The following is a 19,491-nucleotide window of genomic DNA, read 5'->3' as shown; positions in this document are numbered from 1 at the left end:
GGAAGCGAGAGGTTCCCACACTGGGCTGGGCTCTGAGGCTTGCCGAGAGGCTTTTCTTTTTTTTTTTTTTTTTTGCGGTACGCGGGCCTCTCCCTGCTGTGGCCTCTCCCGCTGTGGAGCACAGGCTCCGGACGCGCAGGCTCAGCGGCCATGGCTCACGGGCCCAGCCACTTGGCAGCATGTGGGATCTTCCCGGACCGGGGCACGAACCTGTGTCCCCTGCATCGGCAGGCGGACGCTCAACCACTGCGCCACCAGGGAAGCCCCCAAGAGGCCTTTCTGACCGTGACTGTCACCTGGGGCGCTTGCTTCCCAATTTCTAAAACTTCGTCTAGGGGAAAGTCACATCCCTCCTTTGTCTCCTGCCAAATACCACACTTCGTGGAGGCTGGCGGCTCATCGAGGCCTTACCCTCCCAGTGAAAGATGAACCAAGACACCAGAAGGCTCAGGCCAAAGACCCAGCTTGGGGCAGGTTTGGGGGCCTGAGTGGATAGGGTCGTGGGGGCAAGTATCTGTCTACACCTCACCTGGCTCCCCAACCCTGAGGTGGAAGCAGCGAGTGTCTGCCTGCCCTGTTCTGCATGCTGTATGTGCATGTATGCGTGTACGGTCAGGCCACAAGGCTTTGAGCCCAGCCGTGCTCTCGGTCTGTCCGCTGGGGTAGGGGCGTCACTGCCCCTGGTTTGGGTGGGGCTGGTAAAGGCCCACGTGGCTCCCAGGCTGACGGGGAGAATCACAAAGACAACCTTGGAGACTCAGCTTCGGCTGGACCCGGACCCTGTGCCGTTTCTCTGGGGAAGAGGCCCCTTTGCACTCCTTCCTGCTCAATGAACAGCTTCACACGTTGTTTTCCCAAAGGAGGAAACCATCCTGGTGACTTCACACCCTCCTACACACACGGAATGAGTGACCCAACGCCGGTGCAGGCACCAGGGGCTATCTCTGCTTGTCCAGCAGGCTCCTGGCAACAGAAGCTTAGGATAGGTGCCCGCTGCTGGGGGCCTTCAGCCAGCCGGGAGAGGAGAAGCGCCACAGACCAGTACGGCCCAGCACACCCCTACACAGATGGCGCTCTGAGGCCCAGCGGGAGACCAGGCAGCTCACAGGCTGGCCACTGGTGAGGCCAAGGCCGGACCAGCTGCAGCATCAGCCAGCATCCACGGCAACACCTCCCCTGAGCTGAGTAACCTGACATCTCCCAAGAGACCCAAGCGGTGCTATCACCCCCCTTTTGCAGGTGAGGAAACCAAGGCTCCACGGGAAAACGTGACTTGCCAAAGTCAGTCCACACAGAGGAGAGAGCTACCATTTGAACCTGCTCCTCAGACCAGGGAGCCTGTGAGTAACGAGAAAGGGGTGCCACCGACTTCGTGTCCCCACACGAGGCCTGGGCAGTAAGGAACGCCCCACCCACGCAGACCGGCTGTAATGACGGCGCATCGCTAGCGGAGCCCGCACTGTGGGTGCGCCAGGCACGCGCCAAGGGCCGTGCACGCCTCGTTCCACCTCACAGCCACCCTAGGTGGGGGCCGCTATAATCCACGTAGTGCAGAGGAGGAAATGAAAGTTCAGACTGGTTAAGCAACGGGCCCAACGTCACCCAGCAGGCGTTAGGCAGAACTGACACTTGAAACCACGTCTGCCAGACTCCCGTAGTCCACACCTCCTTGGACAGTGAGGGACTGAGTGAATGAGTGAATGAATGAATGAATGAATGAATGAACTCTGGCCCAGAGGTGTGGCTCTGGCTACTGTGTCCTTCCCCCACCCGGCCCCCCTTCCCTTCTGGTCTTGGGATAAGCAGACGTTGCCCATTCATCACTTGACAGGAAGCAGCTCGATCTCAGGCCAGAGTCACGGGGGCCTTGGGAGCTGTAGGGGATGAGCCACAGATGGTGTCTGGTTTCCTGACTGGGCCTGGTAGCCCTCACCACCCGCCCCCCCCCCACCGAAAGCCACACTTGCCACTCAGATTCCGCAGCTCCACGACCAGCAGGAGCCTGGCTTCTCTGAGACACGGGACCCCGTGCAGCCCCGGGAAGGGCGGTGCAGCCTTGCAGAGAGGTCCCTGAGCCCCCTCCTCAGGGCAGTGGGGCCGCTCACGGGGTGGGTCTGCAGAACCCGGAGGTCAGCGGCTGAGGGGCAATGCAGCACCCACCCAGCTCACCTCCCCGGCACCCTACCCCATCCTTTTCTTCCAGCTCCCCTCTCCTCACCCACCCCCCACCCCCATCTCTCTCCAGCCTGAGGCCTCCCTTCAGAGCTCCAGACGCCAACCACCAAAAGTTCCAGGCACTGAAGACTCACCTGCCCTTCCCTGGGTCTTCATCTCAGCGACGGGGTCTCCTGTCTGCCCAGGAACGCAGCAGGAACCCAGGCTCCTCCTCCGGACGCCTCGCCCTCCCTCATAGCCCACACCTGGTCTTCATCCAGCGCTGCTGATTCTTTCCCCAAACAAGTCTCCACTTACCCAGAGCCCCTGCCCTCTGCTGGCCTGGCCCCTTCTCTGTGGGGTCCCTGTAGTTGCCTCCTGCCTGATGACCTGACCTCCAGCCCCACCAAAGGAGGGTCCCCCCACCAAGACACAAATCTCAACCTGCTTCTCCCCACCCAAAACCGCGCAGAAAAAGGCCCACACGCCTGAGCAAGGCGTCCCAAACTCCGTCCAGCTGGCGCTGGCCTGCCCTCCTTAAAGTCTACCCCGCCCCAGGCCCCTGCACGTGGGGGCCTCCCCTTCCCAACCACACAGCACCCCGGACCTTCCACACACCAGCCTCTGCCTGGAACCTATGACCTCTCATGGGGTAAAGTCCCCCTCCTGCGTCAGAACCGGGTCCTGGGTCGTAATCAGGCTCAGCACTTCTCGTGGGATCCTGGGAAAGACCCGCCCCCTACCTCATCCACAAAGAGGAAACAGCTGGACCCCGCAGGGTGGACTCCCAGGGGCAGTCGGGTGGTACCAAGCAGCCTGCAATCTCCCAGTCAGTGGAGGGGGGCTCCTCCACCCTCCTGACGCCCCAAGCAAGAAACATCTGTGTCCACGCTCAGGATCCCCGAGGTCTCAGAGCAGGAGAGACCACCAGGCAATTCACAACACATCACACCCACACTGCAGGGCTTCCCTGAGCCTTTCTACAACTGAGGCGGCTCCAGATCGCCTTTCACTTTCTCCTTCTCGGGTAAGAAAACCCAATTCTGGAAGAAAAAAATGTAGGAGCTGTAAACATCTCTCAGTTCAAGGAGCAATGAGGCATTTGGGTTCTACCCGGGAAGGCCTTTGGCTCCAGGACCTGGTGAAGGAAGATCTGCTGAGCACTTGCTCTGCACCAGGGAGTGACACGCAGCACCTCGGCACACTCCTCCACAACGTCTGTGCTGCCCTCTTACAGATGAGGAAAGATCGGTGCCGAGCAGTTAAGTGACTTGCCGAGGCCTTGCCGCTGGTAAACGGCACGCACCCGTGTTAGAACCCAGATCTGACTCTCTCCAAAGTCTGGGTTTTAATCTCATCTACCTGGGGACATCCTTGGAGACCACTACGGAGCTGGGGGAAGCTGGGGGGTCTCACTCTGCGAGGAGCCTCAGACCCCTTAGGTAGGTCCACCATCCCAAGGACCCCTGCCCTCCAGGGAAAGGAACCTGCTCTCTCCTCGAGGCCTTGGCAGGCTCTGCCTCCCTTGCCTGGAATGAACTGCCTCCCGGCAAACCTGGATCCTCCTTCCAGGCCCAACCCAGGGCACCCGCTCTAGGCAGCCTTCCTGGACTCCTCTAGTCAGCCACTCCCAGGTTCCACCGACCTGGTCTCTGTGCCATCACTGCCTGCACACATGTCTTCTTCTCCCTCAAGTGGAGATTTCCTCAAGGGCAGAGACCAAATCACTCTCCTTGTGGCCCCAGCAGGCCGCAGAGGGGGGGGTGACCCAGTACGTAAACACCAGAAGCCAGGAGGGAGAAGCCCGGGGAGAGCAGAAATTCCTCTTCTTCCATATCCTGTCTCAGACCACGGCTCCTGCCCTGCCAACCGACAGCCGAAGGAGGAAGCCCAGCAGAGCAGCCCTCAGGCAGATGGAGGCTCAGGGTTTGCAAAGAGCTTGCCCCGGGCCCAGGAGGACATCCATAATCCCACCAGTGGCCTCTACACAGGGGAAGTTCTTCAATCCCTGGCCTCCCCTAATTCCCTCTCCTGCTCTCTTTTTAAGGTTTGAAAGGGTGGCTGTTCCTGGCAAGAGAAACTTCTGTGGAGAACTCACTGCTCAGACATCAGGAAGGGGCCCAGGTAGCCAAGACCCAGGCGGGAGACATAAGAATTCCTTCTCCTGTTTCCCTCGTCACCTTGGGAGTTCTGGCAAAGCCCGGGATCACCCAGCATGAAACTTCCCCCCATTAACCTGAGCAGTGACAAAGGTCATGCCAGGCTGATGGCACTGGCCCACGGGCAGCTCCCACCAGGTGGGTGGTCAAGGGGGCAGCGGTGGCAGAGGTGCAGCCACGGTCAGGTGCTCTGTGAGCCCAGGCCCCGGAGGTCGCCAGGGCCTGCCTCCCTGTCACTTGCTAGGCACACCCTCAAGGGCAAAGGCTGTAGCCCCAGGTGGCAGGAAGGGGTGAGGGGCTCCCCACAGCAAAGGCAGGGCAAAGGCCGGTACCTTGCAAAGTGGCTCCTGAGAAGCTCTGGGGAAGGTCTCGGCTCAGGGTTGAAGTAGATGTGAGCACGGTACCGGGACTTCTGGGGATCTGGGTGGCCTCCCCGTGCCAGGGCTGGTGAAGGAGGGGAGGCCAGCCCTGTCTCCATATGGGACTTCCCCTGCCCAAGACTCCTGTCCCCGGCCACTGCCAAAAGGGAACTCTCCCACCATGAGCTGCTCCAAAAATAGCTCTGGCTGCCACCTCCGTGGTGAAAGGGACTTGTCACTGCCACCAGGGAGCCCACTGCTCACCAGGGCCTGGAATCTGATGGCAGTGGCCGTGGGGTCAGTCCTGGAGAGAGCGCAAGTGTGCCGGAAGCCAGGGGGCGGCATGCAATTACAGTCCACTCTGGGATTGCCCAATCCTGCTCCCCCATTTTACCCTCCAGGAAACTGCGGCAGGAGGGCAAGAGACTGGCCCCGGGCCATGGGCACAGCAGTGACAGTGCCTGGCTAGGACCCGGCCTCCTAAACCCACTCCATACCCACATGGTCAGGCAAAGGAACTTGCCCTGTAGGCTCTACCAACCCCTCACCGCCACCCCAGAACCCAGAACACTGACAGTAAACGCCGAGGTCCAACCAGCCTGGGAGGGATGAAGGGTGCTTCCCTCACCCACAGGGCTCCATTCCCACCCACCCCCATGGGGGCCAGCCAACGCTAAGAATCATAAATGTTCTTGCTGTCCCTTTAAAAGCTTAACCCTGGGGGCTTCCCTGGTGGCGCAGTGGTTGAGAGTCCGCCTGCCGATGCAGGGGACACGGGTTCGTGCCCCGGTCCGGGAAGATCCCACATGCAGCGGAGCGGCTGGGCCCGTGAGCCATGGCCGCTGAGCCTGCGCGTCCAGAGCCTGTGCTCCGCAGCGGGAGAGGCCACAACAGTGAGAGGCCCGCGTACCGCAAAAAAAAAAAAGAAAAAAAAAAAAAAGCTTAACCCTTTCTAATCTCTCTTTTGTGAGCTGAACCAAAAATATTTGCTGCCTAAGAGATGACAGCCTTGGTAGGCAGCAGCCCTGGGTTCAAGTCCTGGCTCTGGTGCACCCCAGCTACGTGGGCCCCAGGGTTCTCGCAGGTAAAACCGGGACACAAATAGTGTGCATCGCCCCGGGCTGTGGAGGGCTCCATAACATCAGGGGCCTCAAAAGTGCTTAGCCCCAGGCCTGACCCCGAGCAGAGCCCCAGTCACTGGAGCTACTGTTGATTATTAATCCTTATCCTGGCCCCGTGCTCTCGCACACCAGGCTGTGGATCCAGGATCTGAGTCTTCCCACCTTCCCTTCCTTCTACACATCCTTCCAGCTGCTGGCTCCGTTGAGGGCCTGTGCTGACCACGGGTGACCCCAAGATCGCATGAATGGAAACCCCCTTGCTCTTACGGGGTCACAGGAGAGAACCCAGAAACACAGGGACGGATAACCGCAAGCCAGAAAGAGCATGAAAAGTGTCCCCAAGAGAAGGACTGAGAGACCCTCACTTTGTGACCCAGGCAAGATCACGGACAGCTTCTTCCAAGGGTTGGAGTCTGGGGTAGCCTGGAAGGAGAAGCAGGGTGAGCACCAGAGGGACGGGAATTCCAGCTGAGAACGCAGTGGGGTCAAAGGTACGGAGGCTGGCGGACCTGCGGGCATGTGGGAGAAGGCAGGGACGCCTCCAGGCCGGCCCCAGCCCTCCATCTCCGAAAAGAGCTCCCGTGGTCAGAACACGCCTTCCTCTCCAGAACGAAAGCCAGCTCCACCCTGGGCAAAACCCACCCCCACCCCCCGCGCCCCATCTGCAGCTCGACCGCGGGGACTGACGAGGGCATATGGCAGCTGAGGCCCCAGAGGACACACGGAGCCAGATCCTGGCACCGGGACTCGGCCACCTGCCAGCACACCTTCCCCGCCAGCCGGGCCCAACTGTCGGGCAGATGCCAGGTGCCGGCCCCTGGGTGACTGCAGCCGGGCCCAGGCCAGCCGTCCACAGGCCTGGGTGGACTCCCCGCCCAGGCCCCGGCTCACGGGGCACCCCTGGAGGACCGTCCTCCACGACCCGGCGAGGTGGGCGGCATCAGCCTGCACGCACAGCAGAGGCTCCAGGCGGGCCGGTCGGGCCCCCAGGTTGGGCACTTTCTGCCTAACCATTGCTTTTCTTCTGCTTCCGGCCTCCTTTCTGCTGAGAGGAATTCCCTCCAGGGCTCCCATCTAGGACACGGTAGCACCCAGGGAAAACACAGATTCCTGGAGCCTTCCTCTTCCTCCTGGGCCAGGATGGCAAGAACCTTCCTGAAGTTTACCTTGGCTCGGATCAGCCTCCATGCCCGTGGGCACACACGCACTGCCAGTCACTCCCCGCCTGTCCACCTGGGACACAGAAGGGAGGGTGGAGCTGTGCTGAGGGGCACAGACGGGCTCGCAGTGCCCAGACTCTCAGGGCCGCCTGGGTCACCGGGATCCTCCAGCGCGACCTCCATGCAGCTCAGCGTGGCTCGGTCTGTGGGTGACAGTGTCTCGTCCATCTAGTCCTGCCACCCCACGCAGAGTGACGGGCCAGCGCACCATCTCCGCTTCCAGGCCACACCACAGTGGCCCTGGACCTTCCCGTGTCACATTCCCCACGGGATCCTCGTGGACTCCGCGTCGGGCCTGGGAAATTATGAGGCCATTTTTAACCCCTCGAGGGTGAATCCCGCTCTGAGCCACGTCGTGTGGCATGGTGGCTCAGGACTCACAGGGTCTGGGACTCTCAAAGGGCCGCATGGCCTTGGGACAGTCATGGCCTGTCTCTGGGTCTTGGTTTCGCCACCTACAACACGGGTGGGTCGGGCTCTGCAGTCTTGGGAGGGCTATTCTTGTGCCAACACTTTTTATGAGGCTGAGGGAGAATTTGCAACTCGCTGGCGTGCCCTGAAACTGAGCTCCAGGAGCTTGTTATCTAATCCTGTGCTCATGTCTGGGAGGAAAACCAGACCTTCTGGGTCTGGAATTGCTAAGGGACACTCTCTCTGACCTTGGAAGATTTTGTGAGCCCCCCAGCCCCCTGCACACTGCCCTCCCCACTCGGAACAAGCCACAGCCATGTGGGGGGATGGCTCAGAGGCCTCCCAGCTCCCAGACACACAGCCACGGGAGTGGCGATGTGTACACAGTGCGGTCCACACACAGAGCACCCCTTAACTGCCAGGTGCAGGGCCAGATCCTTGAGGGGTGCTGGAAGCTCATGTGCTTACAAAACGACCCTGTAAGGCAGAGAGTGCGTCCATTTGACAGATGAGGAAAGTGAGGCTAGTGAGGTCACGTGACTCGCTGGAGGTGTCCCAGCTGGAGAGAGGCAGAGCCTGGATGGAAATGTAGGTCTGAGTCCTCGTGGTCGTGGGGGAACCAGACCCAAGTGCTTAACTGTGTTGCAGAATCAAAGTAGGGGCCACTGATTCCAACTTGGGCCAATCAAGGGGGCTGCAGGGAGGTAGTGGCACTGGATCTGGGACCCAAGGGCCAGGAAGTGAGGTAAGGCCGCCCAGCACAGGCTCTGGAATCTGACGTTCAAATCCTGCACCGCCTCTGTCCAGCCGCAGGAGCTCGGGTCAGGCCTGTAGCCGTGTCTCTGCAGTTCCCTCCTCTGTAAACTGGGGGCTGTGTAGGACCGACCTCGTGGGGCTGGTTATGAGGACCGCGTGGAGGACACGCCGGCAGAATGCCAGCAGCTCAGGGCTATCAGGACTAGGTATACACAAGAGCTCAATCAATGTGGCTGTTGCTACTATTATGCTTACCGTTATCACCATTAAAAACCAGTGCTGGGCTTCCCTGGTGGCGCAGTGGTTGAGAATCTGCCTCCAATGCAGGGGACACAGGTTCGAGCCCTGGTCTGGGAAGATCCCACATGCCGCGGAGCAACTAGGCCCGTGAGCCACAACTACTGAGCCTGCGCATCTGGAGCCTGTGCTCCGCAACAAGAGAGGCTGTGACAGTGAGAGTGGCCCCCGCTCGCCGCAACTCGAGAAAGCCCTCGCACAGAAACGAAGACCCAACGCAGCCAAAAATAAATAAATAATAAAAATAAAGGAATTCTCTTAAAAAAAAAAAACAGTGCTCATTCAACAGCGATATCCCTGCAACAAATATTTCTGGCAACCCACTCTGTGAACCAAGTGTCACAATAAGGCCCGTCTTCCTTCCCCAGGGGACCCCAGTCTCGTGGCCAACCAGGCCCCTGGGCCTGTGAATGTGGCAGGCGGGGCCCACGGCCTCTGGGGATCTCCCCCTTTTAGGGAGGATGGGAGAGGCCACACTGGCTCCTGCTGCATTCTCCCAGAAGCTGGAAGTGATGGCAAAGCATTTTACAAAGTTACCAGGACGATGAACCTGAGTCATCCCCCTCCCCCCACTGCCTCAATAAAATAAATCTTGGCCGGTGCTGGCTGGCGAGAGACCCTATATATTTACATGACGATCGTGCCTCATGATCACACGGCTCGTGATTCCAGCAAGCAGCGTGTGGCAGGGATGACAGTGGTCCTAGGAGACTCACTATTTTCCGGCGACTTTTATTGTCCATTATATCCCGGCGTTTACAGGGCTCTGCTCCGGGCCTGGCAGGAATATCGCACACGGCGGGGCTGGCAGGCCTTAATATTCCAGTCGCAGTGTTGCGGATCAGTTTTCGCGTCTCATCCACGCCACCCCCCGAGTCTTTGTGTGATACCGAGACCGCAGGCAGCTCCAGGGGCCCTGGAGGGAGAGGGTTGAGGGGTCTAGAAGCACAGGTAGGCCCACCCAAGCCATCTGCTTGGCTCCAGTCTGCTGTCCCAGACCAGCGGACACTGCTAACTCCGTGGCCTTCCTTGGGCATAGGAGGGGGCTGCGCAAAGCAGAGGGGTGCACAGGCGCACCGGAGCCGCGACTAATGGCTTGCGGGGGCTGCTGGCTAAATTCTCAGGGACTTAGTGAGACAGTTATCATGTTGGCGCCTTGCAATCAGGCACGCTAGGAATACTTACACCCTGGAAATTGGCAAATGCTACAAATCAAGGCTTTGTACAAATCCCTCTCCCTCCCACCCCGCCACCCCTCTGCCCAGGGACCTGTTTGTTAAACACCAGCATATCCCAGGGAGCGGGTGGCCCAGCAGGCCCTCGTGAGCACCTGGAAGGACACGCGGACTTAAGAGTCAGGTGTGAATCCTGACTTCCTCACATACCACTTGTGTGTGAACTTAGGTAAAGTTACTTCACTTTTTGAGCCTCAGATTTCTTATCTGTAAAAGGGTGACACACCTAAACTCCCAGGTTGCTGTCAGGATTACAGCACCTCGTGGCAAGTTCCCTGGGTGATGCCTGATATATAGCAGGTGCTTAATAAATGGTACCTATTGTCATTCACTCATGCAACACTTACTGAGCACCTACTCCGTACCAGACACTGAGTGATAGGGATACAGAAATGCCCCAGGGGAGGACAAATATCAAATCCTTCACATCCGGACAGATCTTGATTCTCTGCAGAGGGATTTTTACCCACACCATCTTACGAAGCCTCATGACAACTTTGATAGGTGGGCACAGCAGGAATGGTGCCCAATTTTGAGATGAGGACATGGGGGCTCAGGGCTGGGCATGACTTGCCCGAGGCCCCTGCCAGGGCCTATCCAGATAGGGCTCAGCTCCAAGTCCACTCCAGGCCCACCATGGCACCCATCTCTGAATTCCCAGGCCCAGCCGGGCTGGCCCCGCTGATGGTGCCGGGAGAACCCAGGGCGAGGGGACTCCGGGTCTAGGATCCTCGGCTCTAGCCTCGACTCCACGGCCTCCCTGCTCTGGGTCCTTCCCCTCCTGGGCCCTCAGCTCCCCATCGGAAGGCTGAGAGGACTGCGCTCAGGACGCTGTTGGCCCTGATGGGTGAGGGTCTGCCTCTAGGCTTCCTGGCTTGACCAAATGTCCCTCTGTCCCCCCAGAGCCAGGGAGGCCTTGGGCATATAAACATCTCCTGAGCCCCAGCCAGAGCCCAGGAGAGCCAGGACCTCTTAAGGAGGAAGGAAGAGGGCCGTGAGCTGGGGCTCCCATCCCCCTATTCTGGGCTTGCCATCTCACCCTGCTGGCGGGGCTCACCCACCCATTTCACAGATGAGGAGACTGACGCTCAGAGAGGGGCGGTATCACCAGCCTGGGAGCAGGATTCATCTCCTAGGCTGGCAGCTTCCAGAGCTCGTGGCTGCAGTGCCCACCGAGCCCCTCGGTTCTGACGCCTTGGCGGCCTGCAGACGAGACCGTCCTGGCCACCCAGCCTCAGCCCAGAGTGGTCGAGGAGCGTTTCGCTGAAACAGGAGAACAAGAAAAGTACTGGCAACTCTGATGACTCAAATAACCTTTGAAACCAGGAGGTGGGCGGAAGCGGGCGGCATTTCTGATGGGTTTCACCTCACTTCCTAGAAGGATGTATCACCAGCTTCAGTTCAGTCAACACTCACCCGACCGTCAACGCAGACCTGTGCTCTGGGCGGCATGTCTCAGCTCGCTTGTCACCGAAGACATGACAGGCTGGCAGGTGGGAGTCACCCAGCCTGTCGTCGGGGGTGGGGGGGAACTCTTCTCATTTTACAGACGGGGAAACTGAGGCCCAGAAAGAGGGCAGGGGTTGGTTCAGGGATGCACAACAGGGACTTAAGTCTTCAAACTCCTTTGCCAAAAGGTTAATTTTTCTCTTTGGGGAGCTAGAAAAGGAGACTCTCTCGAGCTTTCAAAGGAAAAAAGGGAAGAAAAAAGAACTAGCAGCTGAATGGAATTGCGACAAGGCCCCCAGCCAGCCCGAAGAGGTTTCCGAAATTCTGCACAGTCTGAAATCTTACGGGCTGAGGGGTCACACGATTTCCTCTTCAGAAGGCAGAGTTGAAACAGTCTGACTGAGGGGGCCGGGGGAGGAGAGAAGTGTCCACAAGACTAGGAATCCTGAGTTTCTGTCTGGCTGCTCTGATGACTTTCTGGGTGACCACGGTCGAGTCCCTTGCCCTCTCTGGGCCTCAGTTTACCCTGATTTATTTACTATGCACCAAGCCTTACTCTAATGCACTTAAGTGAGGTTAACCTACTTACCCCTTATATAACACCGCTGGGGTTTGAAGCCAGCTAGCGTGGCTCTGGCACCCACACTCCAACCACTGAGCCACAGGGCCCTCCGGCCTGCAGCAGGCATATCTCCAGAGTCCTTCCTGCCCTCAGTGGCTTTGCCCATCTGTGGCCTGGATGCCAGCAGGCAGGTTTCTAAAGACACTACACCATCCTCCTTAACTCGCCTGCTGCTCTGAGCTGCTACCTTATCCGTGAACTCTGATTCCTTCACTTTGTTCAGCAGTCTTTATAACTATTTTAGCTTGGGAGACCCTCGGGAAACTCCCAGGTCACGGCAGCCAACGACCCACCTCTTTGAGCCTCGCTGGGAGCCGAGAGTCCAAGCAGGAATGGATGACCCTGCTCTGATGTCCATTTTGGAGTTTTACACTCAGGTCGGCCTCTGGGACCGCAGGAGGGAGACTGCCATTCAGGCATCCAAGAAAGAGAGAAAAAAACATCTATTCATAGCCAGACAGAACCTGCTCTATGGAAATCACGCTACCGACACGACAAGCAGCCCAGCTGTGCAAGAGATTCCCGAAGAGCCTGACCTGGGAACATCCACGTGGAAGGCTCAAAGGCTTGGGTGGTCACCAAGCTTATAAAATCTGCCTGGATGCTCAACCATGAAATTCCTGAGGGCATAAGGTTCTGACCCAAAACCTGGGCTTGTCTTCCAAAACAAAATTCTTCAGACAACGGACATTTTTTGGCTTCGACGAACAAGCTGCTGATCTCTGTTTCACTCTGATCTCTATCTAGAGTAAGGAACACCATGGTGAGAACATGCTCCCACCCCATGCCACGCACTCTGCCACGTGTTGGGGTCCACCCGGTCATTCCCAAGGGTGGGTGTTACTATCTCCATTTTGCAGATGGGGAGACTGAGGCTCAGAGAGGTGCTGACTCCCACAGCTGGGAGACGGCAAAGGTGGTGTTTGAAATCTGGTGCCGGTCTGGAGCGTAGGGGGTTGGGGATGAATCCCAGTGGAGCCTGCTGTCTGCATCATGAAGGGGAGCTCCAGCCGGACATGGAAGCGTAGGGAGAATTCTGTGGGGCGGGTGCACACGGAGTCTCGGACCCTAGACGCACACAGGCTTCCCTCCGCACGTGGGAAGAATCCCTGCAGAGGGACGGGTTGGGAGGGGTGGCCCAACAGCAATTAAAATCACCCCGTCGAGGCTGCCTCAGTCCCACCTTTCCAAAGACACTGGAATCCACTAACTGGGAATGCGGAGCTGAGCACCCAGAAAATCTCCCACGCTGCGTTCGTATCATTGCCTCAATGGCAGGTGATCATTAAACACACGTGCAGTGGCTGCCACGCCACTGGGAGCAGGAGAAACCCTGAATCCACTCATCTGAGGCCTCATTGTCTCACCAGAGACCTCAGAAAAAACCCCGAAGGATCCGCCAGTCTACTTCCTATACCTGAAAGCAGGAAGACAGGAAACCGAGGCTCAGAGCAGAGAAGTGATGTGTCCAAGGACATTAAACCGTTTGTTCCATCGACCAACACATAGTGGGACCAGCCTCCGTCCTCAGTGGGGCTCCTTGTTTAGAGAGAGACAGGAGCCGCATAAGCCGACACCTACAGCCCCACGGGATGGCTGCTTTGTACACCCAGGGTGTGGAAACACAGGGAAAGCTCTGTGCGGTCCGCCTGTGGAGGCGGGGGTGTTTCCTCGTAATAGGAAGCTGCTCTGAGCGGAGGAGCAGGGGGAGGCCACTCCCGGCGGAAGGCACAGCCTGTGCAAAGGCCTGGAGGCTAGGCGAGCCCAGCATCAGCTGCGGGACAGAGGCGCTAAGGACAGCAGTGGCCTCAGGTCTGCAGAGGGGAGGGACCGAACTTCTGCACGCAGAGCTGGTAAGGCGTGCAAAGCCAGGGCCAGAACTCGGGTTTCCAGACCCCCCTTCCAGGGCTCTTTTGCACACTCTGCCTCCTGTGGTACCAAATCTAGGTATGATTTACTCAATGGGTTACGTGATGAATTAAAGCCCCAGTCACAGTTTAGCAGCACCCAGCCTCCACCTCTGCTACGTGCACTCTGACCTCCCCACCCCTTCCCTGGTCATCCCAGGTAACTGGCCACGGACAGGAGGAAGGAAATGCCTCCCTCTCAAGAGACCCTGCTGGGGCCCTATCTCAGGAGGGCCATAAAGTTTACATTCTGGGCTCCAAGACACTCTCTCCTATTTGGTATTTATTGAGCATCCAATGTGTGCCAGCCTCCGTGCTAGGCACCGGAAGGATTCATAAAAGGTGGTTACAACCTCTAACTCACTCAGCCATCCCCTAATCCTGAGATGGGCAGAAATCCCTACTCCTATCACCCGGGAGAGGAGCTGTGAGGCTCAGAGAGGCCTGGGACTTCCTTGATCAAGATCACTGGGCCAGGATGGGTCGGGCTGGGACGCTCCCCCGGAAACGTCTGGTTACAGGGCCTTTGCCAAAAGAGATAAGCGTCCCTGGGGAAACAGAAGAGCCTGGATCCCTCCTTCCCGCCCTGCAGGCTGCCCTTTACCCACAAAGCAGGCAGAGGCTGCACTGGCAGGCGCCACCCAGAAGGGCGGGGCACTGTCATTATGGGGAGGGGCCCCTCTCCCAGCTCAGGGAGCACAGCCAGGGTTGGCGGTTCATGCAGGGAGAGGAGAGGCTCTCGGCTCTAAGCTGCCCGGGCCGGTGCCACGGAAGGACTAAGGGCTTGTGGCCAGTGAGGCTAGGACGCAGAGCACGGACACTGGGGTCAGCGACCCCCTGGCCAGGTCACCTCCCGAGTCTCTGAGTCTATTCAGCGGGGGTGACACGACCCGGCCCTGGCTATGGTGACAGCTCTCCCTCCCTGGACCGGGGTCCCTGGGCGCCATCCGTCTCCTCTGTGGGAATGTTGGTGGGGCCCCTGGGTACCCTAGTTAACCCAACCCAAATGGCTGCAGACACGCCGAAGTACTAAGGCTCAGCTACGTCCTATCCAGACAGGGCTGCCTCCTCACCCCTCCTGTACCAGGTCGAACAGCATCCCTACAAAACTCACGTCTACCTGGAACCCGGAAATGCGGCCTTAACTGGAAATAAGGTCTTTGCAGATGGAATCAAATTAAGATAAGGTCACACGAGATTAGGGTGGCCCTAATCCAATGGCTGGCATCTTTAAAAGCAGAGGGAAACGTGAACTCAGAGATGCACAGGGAGAAGGCCATGTGACAACAGAGACAGAGATTGCAGCGATGTGTCTACAAGCCAGGGAACGCCAAGGACTGCCGGTAACCACCAGAAGCCAGGAGTGAGGCATGGAACAGACTTGCCCTCAGAGCCTCCGGAAGGAACCAACCCTGCCAACACCTTGAATTTGGACTTCGGGCCTCCAGGACTGTGAGAGGATAAATTTCTGTTGTTTTAACCCACCCCGTTTGTGCTGATTTGTTATGGCAGCCCTAGAAAACGAATATACTCCCCACCCCGGCCCACCAACCCCAGCACAGCTGGCTTTCACATGCAGCTGCAGTTTCCCAGGTTCTCCAGGCACTGCAGACTTATCGAAGAGTCCCTCAGCCTCAACTTCTGTTTTGGGTGCTGCAGAGGAAGTAAATCAGTGGTTCCCAGGTCTGGGGATTTCACAGGCCTGTAAAGCGTCCCCCAAATTCTGAAGACAAACATAAGGTTGCCAACGTTTTCTGACATCTAAATAAAATTTCTATCTGTGATCACCACCCTGCGTAAAAGAAGGACACCCGACATAAGAAAGTAGCTGATGCCAGGCCTGTCCTTAAGTTTTCTCATGTCACCATGGATCAGCGAGAATGTCACCAGTTTGGGAACCAAACTCCAGCCGCTGTGCCCTGCTGGGTGACTTTTTTCAATCCTCGCCGAGGAGAAGGGAGGCTAGCCTCCTCCACTCTCCTCTGAGTACAAAAAGGAGGTTTTCTCCATCTCAGAAACTTGGCAAGTATATTCCAGTTAACCTGTGGGTAACTCCAGTTAATCCCCTCTAAGGACTGGGTGATCTCCCAGCCCGAGGGAGGCGTTCCAGGCCAGTCAATGAGGGAGGATCAAGAGGAAAAGAAAATAAAAAGGAAAAGGAGGAGGGAGAGGGCGAGAGAAGCACTGACCCTTCTTGTGAAAAGAAAATCAAATTGTGAAATCATGCAACAGCAGACATCACGGTCCGCATGACTCCAGCCCTCTTCAAAGACACCTCGTAAACCCACGCCCAGCCTCGGAGGGAGAGGCCAGATGCCTGGCGCTGTGGGGAGGAGCTTTCGAAACATCTGGCCCCGGAGGCCTGATGACCCAATGGAAGCCAGTCACCCTGTGCTCCGTGACCGCTGAACCCACGTCTGCCTCGTGGTGACCAGAGGTGTGCCGGCAGAGCCGCTGAGGATAAAAAGCTGTCTGAGTTCAAGGAATGTTTCTTTTCCAGTAACTCGAGAGCTCTTATCCCATCTCAGAGATGCCCCCCAACACTGGGGAAACTCTGGCCTGGCCGTGCCGGGGTGGCCTCGCCGGGACAGTCTCAAGAACCTCAGATGATAAGGCCGATGCCCTCGCCTTGCAGGGCTGGAGTCCATCTCTCCCTCCCTCCCCTTCTGCACGCCCAGGCCAGGGGCAGGGTGGGCCCCAGTTCTCAGGAAGCCAGGAAACACACTCTTTTCTGGGCTAAATGCCCAGATTCCTTGAGCAGTCATAGGACACGCTTTTTCTGAGCTGATCCAAAGCCACAGGCACGGACTGGAAGCTTCTTTGGGCGGCATGAACCTGCGGGGACCCAGGCGCACCTGGAATTCCAGGCTGAAGGCCGGTCAGCGAGAGAGGCCCCAGCTGGCCCCGGATGGGCAGGGGCTCCATCCTGCCCCGGTGGGTGACTGAGGGCTCAGAGCTGTGCTCTCGTGGGCCTCTGTTTCCTTTCCAAGAAAACGAGGTTCCTTCATTCCGTCATCATTTGCCAGGCTTTTCTTGAGAGGCTCGCGGAACCAAGCACTGTCTGCGGCACAAGGCAGAGAGGGCCTTGTCCCTCCAGAGGTGTGTGGTCAAGAGGTGGATCCAGACATGGCAGCAAACAGACACGGTCATTTCTGACACAATAAGTGCTACGAGGGAAATGCAGCTGAGGAGTGGGCCGGCGGGTACAAATAAGGCTTCACGGGGTCGCTGGGACAATGAAATCAGATGGTGCAGCAAATTGCTTAGCAAATAATCAGCACTCAGCAGATAAGTGGTGTCCTCCCTTCGTCCCACTGCACAGGTGGGGCAACTAAAGCCAGAAAGAGAAGGGCTGCAGCAGGCTGTCTAAGGACTGGGGTGCTTTGGGGGCCTTACTGCCCCACGTTTCCTGGGCAGCCAAGAGAGGCCCCACCGGCCCCACCTGACCCTGCTGGACTCCCTGCTCTTTCTTGGTGGGAAAGCCTCTGATATCATGCCCCAGGCTAGACCACTGAAAAAGTCTATCCTTCTAAATCATCAGGCCCCCGGCCAGCCCACAAAAACCACCCGTTCTCCACCAGCAAGACTGTTCCAGCAGGTGAATGTCCCCCCTGAATTTAAATCTGGGGTCCTTCGCCTATTTGCTAGGAAATCTTGGCCAACTTTCATCACCTCTCTGAGCCTCACTTTTCATGATCTGAAAACGGGGAGCCCTCCCTAAAAAGCTTGCTTGACATGTTCAATAAGATCATGGAAGCAAAGTGCTCAGGGTGTGCCTGGCACACAGGAGGCCCACCTGCCCTGCCTCCACCTGCACCAAGGGAAGGGGGAGTGTGGACCTGGTCTGGGCAGCCGGGTCCAGCCCTAGGGGAGCTTGGCATCAGGAGGGAAAGGCTAAGTAGAGGGGCTGGCGCTCTAACCGGAGTGGAGGGTCAGACACGTGTGAAGAGCGGCCCCGCGCCTTCTTTGCTGGGTGTCTTGGCCACGACCCTCACCTCTCTGAGTCTCAGTCTCCCCGGCAGAAAAATGGGTTCTGGTGATGATGCAATGAGACCTCACCCAGGTATGTGAAGTCACCCAGACAGTATGTGGTACGTTAGTCCACTCGCCCTCATTCATCCATTCTAAAATGTCTGGGCTGCATCCCAAGTGGGTGCTGGACCCTGTGGGGGGCCAGGGTGGGAGGGGTGCGGCCCAGCCCCTTGTTGGTGGGCAGACCCGTCTCCTCTAGAACCACCCTGGCTCTGAGAGGGGGCACAAAGGGGGTCCTGGGTTAAGCTAGGCTCACCCTCTGTGGGAAACGATGACCGGACAGATCCTGGGAACAGCCGGCTCACCCCCTGGGTGCCACTGACCCCATAACACGGCCTCACACCAAACCTGACACTGTGAGCCCCTCGCTGCGTGCCACACATCAGCTGTAAGACAGGCCAATGACCAGGCAGGCCAGGGGAACCTCTGACCCCAGCTCGCTCCCTCTAACACTCCGCAACCACGTGCCACAGACAAACATTAAAGCTCAGAGCTGCCCGTCTGAACAGCTTCCCCTCTGACTCCTCCACACCAACCAACCAATCAATCAGTCAATCAATCAGTCGATAAGGCGAGAATCGGAATTCAATCATGGTGACAATACAATGGGCTCCCCAGGAAGCGAGTTAGAAAACCGGGGCTCTTGCAGATTAATGAGCCTGCCTGGAAATCTGGGAAAATAAATGTATTCCCGGGGCGGACGCACTCCCATTACCTCCGGCTTCTCATCCCAAGAAGACAACACGCAGAAATTCAGATTTAGGGAAAATAACACATCCCTGGCACTTTTTTTCCCTTCGCAAAGTGGCTACTGTGAGCTTTACATATTTTATCATTTATTCACACACTGTCCCCAGCAAGTTGGTAGGCGCCGGCCTTGTTTTTCACAAGAAAGCTGTGAGAGAGGCTGGGGATGTCCGCCCGACACCCAGCTGACAATGGGCTGGGGTGGTGGGTGGGAGAAAGCCAAAGGTTCTTCTTTTTTTTTTTTTTTTTTGCTGTACGCGGGCCTCTCACTGCTGTGGCCTCTCCCGTTGCGGAGCACAGGCTCCGGACGCGCAGGCTCAGCGGCCATGGCTCACGGGCCCAGCCGCTCCGCGGCATGTGGGATCTTCCCAGACCGGGGCACGAACCCGTGTCCCCTGCATCAGCAGGCGGACTCTCAACCACTGCGCCACCAGGGAAGCCCCAAAGGTTCTTTTTGGGTGGAATTGCAGCCTCAGGCAGCTGAGAGGCTCTGGGGGAGCCCACAACGACAACCACACCAGCCTCCTGGGCCGAACACCCTCCATAACACCAAACTGTTTGCCACACACGCCACCAAAAACGCCATCCTGGCCACACCTCCCTCCCTCATCAACCTTCAAGGCTTCCAGGTGGTCGTGACTCTAGAGCGCAGCATCCAAGGCCTCCTTCCTCCTGACCCCAACCTAGGCTGACACCGGTCATCCACCACATCAGCTCCACAGAGCCTCTTACTATTTCCTGCAACCCACTGCTGCACACCTCTGGCCCCTGCACATCCTGTGCCCTCCACCTAGCTCCCCCCTCCCGCCACCTGGCTAACCCTACTGATCCTCAGGTGCTTCCAGGGGAGACAGATCTGGGTTCAAATCCTTGCTGTGTGATCTTGGATAAGCCACTTCATGTCTCTGGGCCTTGAGTTTACTTATAAAATGAAGCCATGCCAAGATGAAAACTAGATGATAGCACATGTAAACCCCTGATGGCTGCTCTGTTAAAAAGGAAATAATAGCAGTAGGAGGAGG

The 19,491-nt window shown here is 57.8% G+C and overlaps 1 protein-coding gene across 3 annotated transcripts in view; it reads right to left on the bottom strand.

Moving 5' to 3' along the window:
• The window catches only part of NEK6 (NIMA related kinase 6), an 85,618-nt gene that overhangs the window by 47,512 nt on the left and 18,615 nt on the right, over positions 1-19,491 (bottom strand). Inside the window, exon 1 of one of the 3 annotated variants that reach the window (XM_033858576.2) lies at positions 2,310-2,638. The exons of the other annotated variants lie outside the window; for them this stretch is intronic. Coding sequence (XP_033714467.1) covers positions 2,310-2,331 — 22 coding nt within the window. The 5' untranslated portion in view covers positions 2,332-2,638. Of the gene's footprint in view, positions 1-2,309; positions 2,639-19,491 lie in introns of those variants that run through there. 3 annotated transcript variants of the gene reach the window in all.

Source organism: Tursiops truncatus, chromosome 6, assembly GCF_011762595.2.
Source record: "Tursiops truncatus isolate mTurTru1 chromosome 6, mTurTru1.mat.Y, whole genome shotgun sequence".
NCBI classification, from domain to species: domain Eukaryota; kingdom Metazoa; phylum Chordata; class Mammalia; order Artiodactyla; family Delphinidae; genus Tursiops; species Tursiops truncatus.
This window is presented reverse-complemented; position numbering and strand designations above follow the sequence as displayed.